The sequence below is a fragment of the Cygnus atratus genome, chromosome 4 (assembly GCF_013377495.2).
Source record: "Cygnus atratus isolate AKBS03 ecotype Queensland, Australia chromosome 4, CAtr_DNAZoo_HiC_assembly, whole genome shotgun sequence".
Taxonomy (NCBI): Eukaryota; Metazoa; Chordata; class Aves; order Anseriformes; family Anatidae; genus Cygnus; species Cygnus atratus.
Genome location: NC_066365.1, coordinates 5,018,219 through 5,032,166, shown reverse-complemented (window position 1 = coordinate 5,032,166; position 13,948 = coordinate 5,018,219). Strand labels below are relative to the sequence as shown.

Below are 13,948 nucleotides of genomic sequence, written 5' to 3'. Positions count from 1 at the left end.
CTTTAAAAATTACTTTGCTTCTTAATACAGGTGAAAAATGTTATCAACCTCTTCTAGCTATAAAATAATAGAAAGCGAAGAAGCTCTTTAAACAGTATTTTCAACAAGTGATCACACTTTTAGTTGTTTTGGAGGGGGAGGTTGGTTTTTTGTTCATTTGTTTGTTTTAAGTAATTGCAGGCTGTACTTCAGAGTCTTACCGAAGTCTGGGGACAGGAAATTATACTGAATAGCACTGAACCTTGATTTCAAAATAAAAAAGTTAGTCTCTTTACAGAAAGATGGTGACACTACATTTTGGAAGGGAAAGAGGGTAATTCATATTAATACAATTCTTTAAAGACTGAAGAGGAGTATCAGGCTCTTTTTTCTAAACTAGTCAATAGGCACACAAAGCAGGTAAGACTGTTCCTCAATTCTAAGAGCTTGCAATTGAGAAACCTTGAGCAGATTAGCAGATTACACAGTTCCTATGTGAGGATAGGCACTTTTGCCCCTTTACTGTCCTATGCATTTATAATAGTCAGCTGCCCCAGACAGAATTTGATCCCATTTTTCTGCTCAGTCTTATCCCCAGTTCTGCCATTTGGAAAAGTGACACACTCACAGACTTGAGCACACCCACTTACGTGTAATCCAGTTACAACATTTCACCTATGTAGAAAGGACACAACTACATTTAGGTTCACCTTTAATTTCTCCAGCTCTGGCTTTCTTATAGAGCCCCTTAACATCTCTCTGTTCACAGACATGCAACGGAGCATCCACAAATACTTCAAAAAAAGGCAAACTTGCCCCTTCATGAATTCGTCTGGCATTATTACGATCCTGAAAGAAAACAGGAAAAAAAGTACTAAGAGACTGAATCCACATAACATTGGTATTGCTTTTCTGCTTTTGAAGTTCATTTTAAAGAAGCTGATAGTAAAATGTAAGCAAATTCTCTAAGTCTGAAAAAAGAAACACAATTTGATCAACTGATGCCCCACCAGCTAAATCATTTTTTTCACAGTTCTTCACATGGTCCCAGTTTCAGAAGTAATCTCAACTTGTTTCTATACTTAAGTTTAGTGTTTCTGGAGTTTGAACAATCATCTCTAGAAAATATGAATGTCAAAAAGAAATAGCAAGCATTTCATCCTGGCTAAGTTCAGTGACAGATTCTTGTAACTCAAATTCTGAGTGACATTTCGCATTTTTTATTTTCCCTCACACTATCTAGAGGGTTTTCACATTTACCTGAGTATATGGAGAGATGAAACTAGTGATGCACACCAAACCAGCATCTGCAAACAGTTTAGCAACCTCAGCAATCCGACGGACGTTTTCTTCTCTATCTTCGGGTGTGAAACCTAGATTCTTATTAAGGCCTTGGCGAATATTGTCACCATCCAATGTGTAGCATGGAATGCCATGGCACACTAAATACTCCTCCAGAGCCATGCTAACTGTAGTCTTCCCAGCACCTGACAGACCTAAGATATTGAATTAAAATAGGTATTGTAAGAATAAAAACAAGTTGGGGTGAACTGTAGCACATGTACTACTACCAGTACAAAAAAAAAAGGCAACAATAGCAATGCCTGTTTCCGCCTTTTGGAGATGCTTACCCACAATGCAAGCTAAGTGCCTTTCATACAGACAACAGATACAGGGAGAATGAGGCACAAAGTTAAGTGTGCCGTTTGAAAAAGACAAAAAGAGTCTGGCCTTGAGAGCTGTAGCTGTTCACAGAGGTGGTACCTATTGCCCAGTGCTGCTGTGGCTGGCAGTTGTTTCCACCTGAGAGCAAGCTAAATTCAGAAATCCAAAACAGAGTTAAGGAGATGTTACAATTACATTAGAAGAGGAAGCTCTCACGGTCAAGTGAATTTCAGTCAACAGAAGGGGCTCAGACCAAACCACACTGTTCTTACTCCTTGCAGAGTAACAGCACTGAATTAGATTACCACACACAGAGCAAAACTCACTCTCTCAAGACTCCCACACAGCAGTCATGCTCCACTAAGCAGAATGTGTCAAAAACAAGCAAAGGCAATTTGAATACGAAACTTCTGTCCAGTTCAGAAACTTAGGCAACAAACCTTCAAACAATGCAGAATGTTCTTGCTTGCACTAAGTCTACTGCTTGCTTTAAGTTGGGAATGCATTTAAGTAATTTTCCAGACCAGAATCTGGGAGTTTATATGAAGTGTGCGCTTAAGCTTAATACAGGGCAATCAATTCTTAAATGGGACACAAACTCAAATCTTGATAAGGCAACTTTAATCCTTTGTGTAAGAAAAATGGTAAGGGTAATGGTAAACAAAAAAAAAAGAAATACTAATAGTAACACTACTGAGTGAATAAAGCCGCTTTGATTTTTATTAGCGATGGTTAAGAATTATTTTAGTTTTCAGAGAAAGAAACAAAAATCACACAAAACAACAGTCAGTTTAGTATTACTTCAAAGACCTTTACAATAAAGGATGACAATCAGACTAAACAAGCACTTAGTAAGAAAATGCAAAGCAAACCTTGAGACCTGTAATAGTTTAGGGCAATTTAAAGATGAAGAGTCATGGTACTGGTTCATCCTTTGCTCAGTTTAATATCCACAAGATGCAGAGCAGTCTATTGAAAATGAGAATATGTATCCCAGGTCAAGCCCAATACAAGAACCTAAGCCAACACCTGTATCTCTCTTCCCCTCTGAATAAAAGCCCTCCTGTCCATCTCTGATTTCTTTATGGCCTAGCTCATATTCAAGTCTCTGAAAACGACTGCAAAGGTGTGAATAATGTTTTATCATCTATAAAAATTATCTACACTCAGACAACTCAAGTTTCTTTTGTCAGTGCTTACTTGTCTAGCTTGAAAAGAGCAACAGCTAAAAATGATGAAGCTGAATGTTGCAACTTAGGCCAGAAACAGCTTGCCAAAAGGGGAGGTCCTACTCTCTTGCCTCTCTTCACTCAAACCATCCTACCTCCATTATTCTACCACCTCTGGTGCTCATTAGCCAACTCAGTTTGCTAATCTTTTTTATTTATTTTTATTTTTTTGCCGTGTTAAGTTCACTGATGATTGAGCAAGTTGAATCAGCTCAAGGTCAGACTGGGTGGGGTGAAAGTAGGGCTAGGCTGGGAACAGAACAATGTTCTTTCGGCAGCAATTAGAGTCAGAATGATTTGGGTTGGAAGGGGCCTTAAAAATCACCCAGTTCCAACCCCCCTGCCATGCGCAGGGACACCTCCCACTAAAGCAAGTTGCTCAAAGCCCCATCCAACCTGGCCTTGAACACCTCCAGGGATGGGGCACCCACAGTTTCTCTGGGCAGCCTGTTCCAGTGCCTCACCACCCTCACAGTCAATAATTTTTCTCTTTTATCTAAACTGTTTCTACCATCCTTTATTTTAAAATCATTACCCCTTGTCCTATCACTACAAGCCCTAGTAAAAAGTCTCTCCCCTTCCTTCTTACAAGCCTCCTTTAAACTGAAATGCTACACTAATGTTTCCCTAGAGCCTTCTCCTCTCCAGGCTAAAAAACCCCAGTGCTCTCAGCCTTTCTTCATAGGAGTGTTCCAGCCCTCTCATCACTTTCGTGGCCCTCCTCTGGAGCCACTCTAACAAGACCATGCCTTTTTAGAGCAGGATACAGTACCCCAGGTGGGGTTGCACAAGGGCAGAGTATGTGGAGAATCATCTCCCTCAACTTGCAGTCCCCATCCTAGAAGATGGGCATGGCCATCCAAACTAAGATTTCAGCTACTCACCATTTACTTCTCATTGATTGCTCATGTTTGTGGTTTGTAATTTTGTTCCTGCATCTAGCTTGCTATTCACTGAAATGTTCAGTGTTCCATGTAACATCTGGTTTCCAACATGTAATGGAATGTAAAAGTTAAGGTCATTAAACAATGATTCATAAAAATCAGCTTTGAGCTGATAAGTCTTTAAAATAACTTACTCAAAAAAATTGTATTATATTATTTTACACATGAAAGTAACACTTTCCCATATTTTTCATATATTTCTCAGTTTTTTTCCACTATGACCCTCTAACTTTACAGCAGAAGACATTCATTATAATTTCACTCTCAAATAAATCTTACTTTAGAATTGAAAATTGATCTCTGAATACACCTTTCCTACACTACTATACCATAATTGCTGACAACAGGAGAGAACCTTGAAGGAAATGTACCACCACAATTTCAGCTTTTATTTTAAAACCTAGCAGAGCTTTGAAGACTCCTTTACGCAGTTCTAGAATACTTACTTTAATACCTATGGTCTGTTTCAATCTCTAACACTCTCTGCTTGGAACAGCTCTCAGTAATTTCTTAGTAACTAAGATTGCAATCATTAGTCCTTTCACACAAGTCATCAGCATTAGCAGAAACAAATTTTACTTGTACTAAGTTTCTCTGATACTCTGTGAAGATCTTCTGCATTGCAATATAACAGTATTCTAAATGGTTTGGAAACTAATTAAACAAGAAATTTGGCTGCATTTCTTCTCAGTGATAACTAAAAAACTCCGAAGTTAGTCTGTTAATGCTTCAGAGTACTTTGAAACACAGAACAAACAAACAAAAAAATCACACTTATGAAACAAAGCTATCTTCCAGGATTTATTTAACACTCTTTTTTTATAATCAAAACAATTCAGTGGAAAAAGACCACGCTGACTTCAGAATAAGCCCCGCTGTGCATTGTCTCAACATGCAATTGCTGTCCAAAGGCATATGTTTACAACAAATTGTTATTTCAACCCAAAGACATGAACATTATAAAGAGGAGACCTTTACAGAAATGATTCAGAAAAGTAGACCGTATAAAAAAGATTTTATATATTAGCAGTTGAAACGGACAGTAAGAAGAGCAAGAATGTGGTTAAAAAAAACACACTCTAAGAATTAATCAGTGGACAGTGATTAATTTAACGTTCCTAGAGCACTGAACAAAATGCAATCTCAAGTTATTATCTGTCCCAGACCAATTTCTTGATAGTCAGCCTAAAAAATAATAATAAAATTGCATCAAAGGCTCAGATGCCACGAACATTCAACTTTGGAAGAAAAAAGGAGCTACAGCTAAGCAGCCTTTCAGGAGACAAACTAAAACAAGACACAAGGATCCTGAGAAATCCAAAACTGTACCTGTTAACCAGACTGTGCATCCTCGAAAACCACTTCTTGTTCCTACCACCTGGCCTCTCTTATTTCTGCTGACATGATGAGCTTGGTAGGTAACGTTGGTTGCCCTCTGCATTCCCTGTAGAAATAGCAGATGATTAGGTCTTTAACTTCTGAAAAGATAAGCTGGCAAAGTATAGCAAAACTTATTCACAGGCACAAAGAAGGAGTTGGAGACCTGTGAGTGGAAAGTAAAACCAATACCCAATCCATCTACTGCAGTGTCAAAGGACACAAAGGAAATTAAACACCCACAGCAAACCACATACCTTGTGCCCCTCCTCTGAAACTTGGGTTATCAGGTTAGTCAACTGTTTTCATATACAACCAGTTGAAGAAAATCAGCCAAAGAGAGAGATGAACTGCTAGACCTGATTCCTATTCAAGTCATTTAAATCTAAGGAGAGCGAGCGGATTCCTCGCACAGAAATGAAGGTTTCTGTCATAAGCAGCCAAACATTGGCTCACTTTTAACTCATAAAAAGACACTTTTTCATTGCAAACTATGAATGTGATCCACCTTTCATTCAGCAGTCACACCTCTGAACCACTCTGCCTTTATCTGTATCTTCAGTCTCCAAAATTAAGACAGTTATGATATATTCTGAGTCTTTACAGAAAATATTTCTAAACTGACTTTTTAAAGAAAGTGTTTACAAAGATGTGATTTTCCTGATAAAATTCTGTCAAAAAAAATCCAGTTAAGACTTTCTTAAAGCTATTTATTCATCATAATAAGCTGCTGTATCATCTTACATAAGATGACATTGCTGTCAAGCACATTTCATAATCTAAGCCAAAGGAACAGGAAGATCAGCCCCAACATTCCCTTGAGTTTCACTGGTATCTGATTGTATGAACTTTGTTCATGGAAGATCAAGACCTTAGATAACCAGACCAAGCACGAACAAGCGAACAAACTGAAAAGAAATCTTCAAAAAAAATGAGGAGGGGGGTGGAATCGTTTGCTTATGTAATGCTGCTTTGACTTCTCTCACTTACAAACATATTGCAAGGTATTTGCATTATCTTCTCTTCCATCACTGTTTCAGTGCTAGCTGGAAAGGAAAGCACGTAATCAAAAAAAAAGGAGGGAAGACATTCATCTATTGAGTACTAGCAGAGAGCTGTATGAGAGACAAAAGTAGGATTAACAGAAAAATGTTATCTACTTATAATTTCAAGAAATGCTGTTGCATCATTCTTCTGTAGAACAGCATCTCAAAATTTAGTTTATCCATAACTCAATAGGAATGTATGAATATGAGCAACTGTATCTGTCCCTACTTCTGTACACAGCTGGGCTTATAGCTGATATGGATAGAAACTCAAGTTAGGAACAGATGTTCACATTTTTAAATAAAACAACTCTAACTCCATGGTGACAGCCCAGCACCTAAAATTAAAGGAAAACTGAAAATCAACCCGTAAGAAACCACCACCTGCACAGGTTATAGCCACACTTACTCACCGATTGCGTTATCTTCAAATAACTTATCTCCTACAATACTGTTTGCAGATAAAGTCAGTGCAATAAAGCTAACTAAAACCAAAAATCAAACAGGCTTCTTGTAGTAGAAACAATTACATGCTACATAAAATTGGAGATCGTGGTGAACAAACAAAAATTGTGGAATTAAAAACGTGGAAAATAATTTAAGGACTTACCCTTCAATTGAAAGGAAAGATACTGTGTATAATGAATGTACACAGCAACTCAAACTAATACATTAATAGCAACCTTCTCTCTCATTAATTCCACTTGTAACACACTGTGGTCTCCAAACACCACTCCCCTGCCACCGTCTCAGTAGAGTTGCAGTATACTCATAATAAGCAACGTGTCCCCCAGCTTCAAACACTAGGTATCTCAGTTTGCCTAACACAAGAGCTTTGCCTGTACTTGAATGACTTCCAAAACTAGAAAATTTCCAAGAAAGCATCCTACAAAAAATTTACATTTAAAACAAACAAACAAACAACACACGCCTTGCTTTTGACGCACAGGATTACCTCTGTTATCATACACAAATACTTTAGAGGTCAAGTGCCTCACCCAGCAAGACTTCTCCCAGCCTGTATTCAGTAAATTGCATCAGTTTCCTTTGTTTTCCAGAAGTAGCAAAGCAGCAGTGAAACTGATCCAGGCATTTCACTAGCACTGCACTTACAAAACATACGAAGCCCTGAAGAAGCAGGCAGAGTTTATTCATTACATAATGAGAAAGATACGAGTTTAAGAAGTAAATGCAAAAAGGCATTAAGTAAGGAATTAGATGGGAGAGACGTCACACCACAGCAGCGAGAAGGCCAGCAGATTGCTAGAAGTGAAGGCACACAAGTGCAACAGAGCAGCCAGCAAGCTCAGTGGTGGGACAATAAGCACATGTATTAGGAAATACTCAAGAAGCTGACATCTAAAAACTAATCTTAAGGTGTCCAAACAGATTGCATGCATTCAGAGACACTCCCATGCCCAGCAGCACCACTTCGCACATAAATGCAACAGCTCAGTCCTACTCCTTGGCAAGGTTGTAGCCAAATGCTCCTTATACTCCAATAGCAAAGAGCTTTTCACAGAAGTGCCCTGGAGAATTAACCATTTAACAAGTCATTTTCTGTTGCTGAAAAAAAAAAAAAAAAAAAAAAAAAAACAGCAGTGTTTCTTAATTGTGCTCACTTTCCTACTAGATGATCTACCAACGACTACCACCCGCTGAGCAGACAAACTGAACACTCGATCCTCAACAATCTAAATTTTATTACTGTCCCTGACACACACACTTACTGCAAATACTGCTCTGGCACAGAGGGGTACTTAGGAGTAGAAACCAGTGGCTGACATCAGTTGTGCTCTTAAGTTATTTAACCGGTCTTCAAATTTCCTGTACATAAAATTTGGTGAGTATCAGCTGATGACATGTAATGGCCATCCAAAATGATAGCAGAAATAAAGAGCAGTCATTTCATTTTATACTAGAGCAAAGCACTGCTCACCTTGGAGAACTCTATAACCAATGTTAAAGGAAACGGAACATAAGAAAATGAGTAACAGCAAAACTCAATTCGATGAGCAAGTACTTCTTAAAAAAAAAAAAAAAAAAAGCTATTTTAGACCACTTAGCCTAATTACTTTCCTTATAATAATCTCTACTGAAAGTACACACCAGTGTTTTTTGTAAAGAGGGTAGTGAAAAAAGGTTATCAATCTCAACGGTCCACTTATCTGTTTTTTTTTTTTCCACATCCATTGGAATTTCCTCTCTAATTTGCCCACAAAACTGTTTCTTTCTCCCCGTGTTACACATTAAGTGCCTCTGTACTACTTTTAAAAACACTACGTTTTAATATTTTCCCTGCCCACCATGTTAAATAAAAGTAATGCTTCAGTCCCCTGCGTTGCATTATAACGGTATAATCAGCTGAGAAGGCTGACATATCCTTCCTTTCTCCTCCCTCTCTATGCTAGTTTGTTTCTCACATGAAATCTGAAGCGCCATAATAGGTTAATATCTTTGTACTATGGATAAAAAATGGAGTATTAACATAAAAAGCCTTTCATGGATGTGCACTGAAGAGCTGTAACGACAAGAGAGCAAGGAAGGATGACTCTGCAGCTTACTTTCTTTGGCACAAGGATAGCCTTTCAGCATTACAGGCAGTTGACCAGAGAAATAAATACAGACATCTAAGAACTACGGAAACAGAACAGAAAAAGAAGATGGGGACCAAAAGGAAGCATTAACGCTGCCAATTTCTCTATGCAAAGACTTGCTAAGATAGACAGGAACTGTATTTTTTTTTCTTATCCTATACTTGATGTTTTGCCCAGTTACAACTATCGATGCCAAACACCTTTGATACAAGGACTCTGATCAGACACCCAGATGTAGAAGAGCAAGCCCAAACTGCAACACCAAGACCAAAAGACAGTAGAAAGGAAAGATTATTGCTTAATTGTTTCAGAGTTAACGGACAGACCACTACGCTGACATAAACTGTATTTATTTTTCATTACTTCAGAGCAATTATGAAACAACGCTTCAACAGCCACCTTTCAGCAAATTTAACTTTCCACAACGCAAGACCTTTGGCGCAGGAAGCAAAGCTTCAATGCCGCGTAGGGACTCCCTGGGCTACAACACCAACTTCGGACCATCAGCTTTGAAGCTGGAAACATCAGAACAGTGTAAAGAACAGGCGCAGTTTCTATATAAACCATACGTATTCAAGAAGCTCACACTAATTCTGTAGTCTTCTGTTCTAAGAAGACACTGAATTCCCCAGGCTAAAAATTCCCATAAGCTAACAATAGCAATGCATTCAGCATCATCTCCGTAATGCAGTCTTATCTCTAATGTCCTTCCATTTCCCAATCATCCCCGATATTTTCTAGGCCATTTGTACTTGTCCGCCATCTGTCCCTTACAAGTCAGGGATTCCCTGACAACAATACATTTTTATGACATTTATAGCATTTATCCAGCACTCAAACAAATGGTATCTTTCTTCTTCCCTTCAACCCACTCACTGTAATGTAGAGGCAGCAACTTAAGCAGACAGAACGTTTCCCATTTTCTTTGTCTACATCGAAACACAAGCAAGGAGAAATTAAACGGAAACAGTTCTAACATACAATTCTACTACTACAAAAACTAGAACAACTGCACTACAGCTGAGAGTCTGTCTGTTCGCCTACCTAGATGAGGTTTCAGGACCTGTTGGCCAAAAGATCTGCCAATAACGCCTTCTGGTAACTACCATCTCCAATTCTGGCTTGCAAATTTGTGCTTTGATTTGGACAGTTGTGCTTAGAAACAAAGGACCAGTCTTAAGTGATACCCAAACAACAAGACTTTTATAGTTATTAAGAAACTTTAAGTCATCAATCCATTTTTTGCCATGGTTTACAGTGTTATGTTTTATCCCACTTACATTTACAGCAAAAAAATCTTACTTTTATCCTCATAACTGCTCTCCAGAACATGGACTGCCACAGTGATGCTGATACAGTAAGGTTATCTAAGCACTTTTGCATAGAGCAGCACCCGATTGGCCAAACGCATGCTCTCCTGCCACTTCCACAGACCTGATTTATGCTAGACTTTCTTTGCCAGATGTTCTAATGCTGTGACAGTTTCAAAAACCAGTGACAGAAAAAGAGAGACTGTTCTAAAGCACTGGGTACATAAGCAACTCTGTGATAACCATACTATAAGGAGTTTTATCTTTACTTGCAAACTGCTGCAACAACACCACAAGCAGTTTGTTCACCACCGCTGGAGTCGAGACATCAGCTGGCATCAGAGGGAACAGACCAAAATGAAGTACTGACAGCCAGCAATGCCTCAGCTGGGTACACAGGCAGAAACAAAAATCAGAGCAAGTTCTTGTTGCCTCGTTTCACAGGTAATTCCTAGCACCTCAGCAGTCTGAGCTACACTCAGGAATGTGTTCCACAAATCTTGCAGCCAAGCTAGCCACAAACACTGACATTGTGCTCTTGTGTGTTGCTCTGTAATTCGGGGTATGCTGTGCTCAGAGGCGGGCTTGGCAAGCAGACGAACACATGCAGAGGGTTCCACAGAGAGGGGCATTTTGAATAGTACCAGCTGCCCAAAGTTCGGAAGATATGGCTCTGCTGGCTCCCCTAATGGCTGCTGATTCCATTGGGGTGTAATAGGTTGCTTTGACTTTGCTCTCAGACGAACAGATGCGGAGTCAGAAGTGCCAGCACATTCGAACATTCTTCTATGGAGTGTGTGAATCAGCAGGATATTTTTTTCCAGTAAATTTACTGGATTAAAAAGAGCACTTCAGCTGAGGTCTTCTGAAGAAAAAGGAAGAGGTGGAAGACTTCCTCTGCTTGCCACGTATCCTACAGGGCTCGCTAACATCAGATGAGCTCAGCAAACAGTTAACTTTTCTAAATGTGTCACCTCCCTGGTTTGGGCAAATCCATCATGATTTTGCCTCTGACAAATTAAATGATATACAGTATCTTTTGAATATACTTCGTCACCTACACCCAGAAATGATTTACTTCACTATCTTCTTCATAATATCTGATGTCACCTTTTCCTCACAGAAACTGACAGAATGTAATTTACCAAATACTCTTTTGTCAGCAAGTTTGAACTCGCTAGCTCTGGAAGAGGACTGGCATGGCACAGTATCTACTGAACAACTTTCAGTACGGTAACAGCTTCCCCATTTTTCAGGGGACAGTTGTGACTCTTTCCTTAGTCTTTTAGTAAGAAAGCTGTGGCCTGTACGACTTACAGCAAGGCTTCAAAGATGATTCTGCACTGTTACTTACATATCATACGTCTTCAGACCTTATCTCTTGTCTGCTTCAGCTCAGCATTGTTTGAAAATAATCATACATCTATTTCTCTTTTTTTTTTTCCTCCTTACTTGCCTTGCATCACCAAAAGTATCAAATGTTCTCAGTAAAGGCCTGCAACATGCCTTCTAAATAGCTTCATTTTGGTCTCCACTGTAAACCGATCTTCCCCCATCTTCAAGCACAAGAATGAAGGCTTTGGTTATATTTTTTTTAACGCCCTGTCTCGACACTTTTCCACACAACTCCAGCCGCACAAAGGACCTCAGTCTCTGGCCCCGCCGGCTTCATGAAAGCCCGCATTGTACATCGCCTTCCCGAGCCCTCCTTCCTCCGCAGCGCCGGGGGCGACAGCGGCGGGGACGGGGGGGATCGGGCTGCAGCCGCCCCCTTCGGCCCCCCGGGGTCGACCCGTTAAGGGTCCCGGCTCGCACCGTCCCCTCCCCATCCCTCGCCGCCCCGGGCGAGAAGCGGGGCAGGGGCAGCCCCTCATCCCGGCTGCCACATCACCACCAGCGGCTCGCCCGCTCCTTCTTCTCCTTCTCCCCCTCCGCCTGCCCCCCGCACGCCCACCTGCCCGCCCGCCCTCTCACCCAGCTCGGCATCCTGTTGCTCAGCTTCACTTTCTTGCACTGGCTCTCGGGCAGCTCCATGGCCGCGGGAGCAGCGAGAGGACGGAGGGAGAGCGAGGACGCGCGTTCCCTTCGGATGCTCCAAGCGGACCAAGCCGCCGCTGTCGCCGCTGCCCGGCCGAGGGTGGTGCAGGGAGGAGCCGGGAGGCAGCGAGAGGAGGAGGAGGAGAAGGAGAAAGAGGAGGAGGAGAAGGAGGGAGGTGCATGGGGAAGGCGAGCCCGGCCACACGCTTGCGCGGCGCCATGACGCGCCCACGGGCGGGAGATGGCGATGAGGGGACGCCGCCATTTCCGCCGGCACGGGCAGCCCCGCTCTCGGCTGCCCCTGGCGGGCACCGGGCTGTCCCCTGAGGGGGCCTGCTGTGCTCCTTTCGTTGGGGATTAAAATAAACCAAACCCGCAGCGCAGGCAGCTCCGTCCTCGTTGTGACTGAACGGCCAAAAAATAAAAATTAAAGTGTTTTCTACGTCTGTAAACAGACGGAAAGGAGCTGTGTGTTTTCTACATGTTAAAATATCTGTAAACACACTGAAAAGGGGTTTGGGGGGCTCTGAGGTACAGAGAGTTGTGTCTGCAGGGGGCCGAGCTGTGGGCCCTGTGGGGTTGTGGTGAGAGATGGGGAAGGCAGCACCCGGCCTTCTGGCTGCAGCACCAGGCGAAATCCAGGATATCGCAGGCTGTCCAAGCCCAGGGTGACTGAAAATCAAATAAATCCTTTTGGTACAGTCGTGCTTACTTACAAGACTGCACAAGAAGTCCTGCTCGTGTGGGAGCCTAGAAGACTCCAGCAAGAAGAGGCTGTTTGCCTGTACTCAGACAGCACCCAGAGCTCCCCATCTTCTCCAGCGGCAGAAGAGGGTGGGAGCCCCCCAAAGCCATCAGGAAAAGCAGGCACAGGGTGGGTGTCATCTGTGTCTGTTTTCTTTCATAGAATCATAGAGTTATTAAGGTTGGGAAAGACCTTCAAAATCATCTGGTCCAACCGTCCCCCTACCACCAATGTCACCCATTAAACCATGTCCCTAAGCACCACGTCCAACCTTTCCTTGAACACTCCCAGGGATGGTGACGCCACCACCTCCCTGGGCAACCCGTTCCAATGCCTGACTGCTCTTTCTGAGAAGAAATGTCTCCTAATTTCCAACCCAAACCTCCCCTGGCACAACTTGAGGCCATTCCCTCTAGTTCTATCGCTAGTTATCTGCAAGAAGAGGCCAACCCCCAGCTCCCCACACCTTCCTTTCCTTTTCTTTGAAGAAAGACGGCTTTGCTGCAAAGCTTTGGCATGGAGGCAAGGAAACTCCAAGCAGCAGCAGTAGGCACTGGTGGCAATGTAGCCATGAGTGACTTGGAAGGCAAGGATTGTTTTGATTGAATCTCCCACCCTACAGGGATGCCCCAACAAAAAAGGCCACTGCTGTGCTGTGCTCTAAGAAATGGCTCCTGATATGAAATGACAACCACCAAGTTCTTGGATTCCTTACTTCAGGAAGGGAACTGCTTAGGTGCGACGCTTCAGGTGGAGATGATGTCGTACTAACATGAGTTGGAATTCACTGTGTAAATATTACCCCATTTGTATTAGTTCAGGAAAGGAACTGCTTTAGCACGTAAGTGCTAATCTCAAGGTGGAAGTGATGCTGTGCTGACTAACACCAATTGCATTTACTGTACAAACATTAGCCCATTTACAGTCTGTAGATTTTTTGTTCTTTGACATTTTAAACAGGAAATTAAAAGGCCCTCTTTGTGGTTGAATGTTTTTCTACTGCTGTATTAGAAAGACAT

At 41.7% G+C, this 13,948-nt stretch overlaps 1 protein-coding gene across 1 annotated transcript in view; it reads right to left on the bottom strand.

The window, feature by feature from the left end:
* The window catches only part of PAPSS1 (3'-phosphoadenosine 5'-phosphosulfate synthase 1), a 44,252-nt gene extending 31,854 nt beyond the window's left edge, over positions 1 to 12,398 (bottom strand). Inside the window, exons 1-4 of the mRNA XM_035551908.2 lie at positions 12,122 to 12,398; positions 5,147 to 5,261; positions 1,240 to 1,475; positions 690 to 828 (exon numbers count right to left, since the gene is read on the bottom strand). Coding sequence (XP_035407801.1) covers positions 690 to 828; positions 1,240 to 1,475; positions 5,147 to 5,261; positions 12,122 to 12,181 — 550 coding nt within the window. The 5' untranslated portion in view covers positions 12,182 to 12,398. The remainder of the gene's footprint in view (positions 1 to 689; positions 829 to 1,239; positions 1,476 to 5,146; positions 5,262 to 12,121) is intronic.
* Positions 12,399 to 13,948: the final 1,550 nt, after the last annotated feature.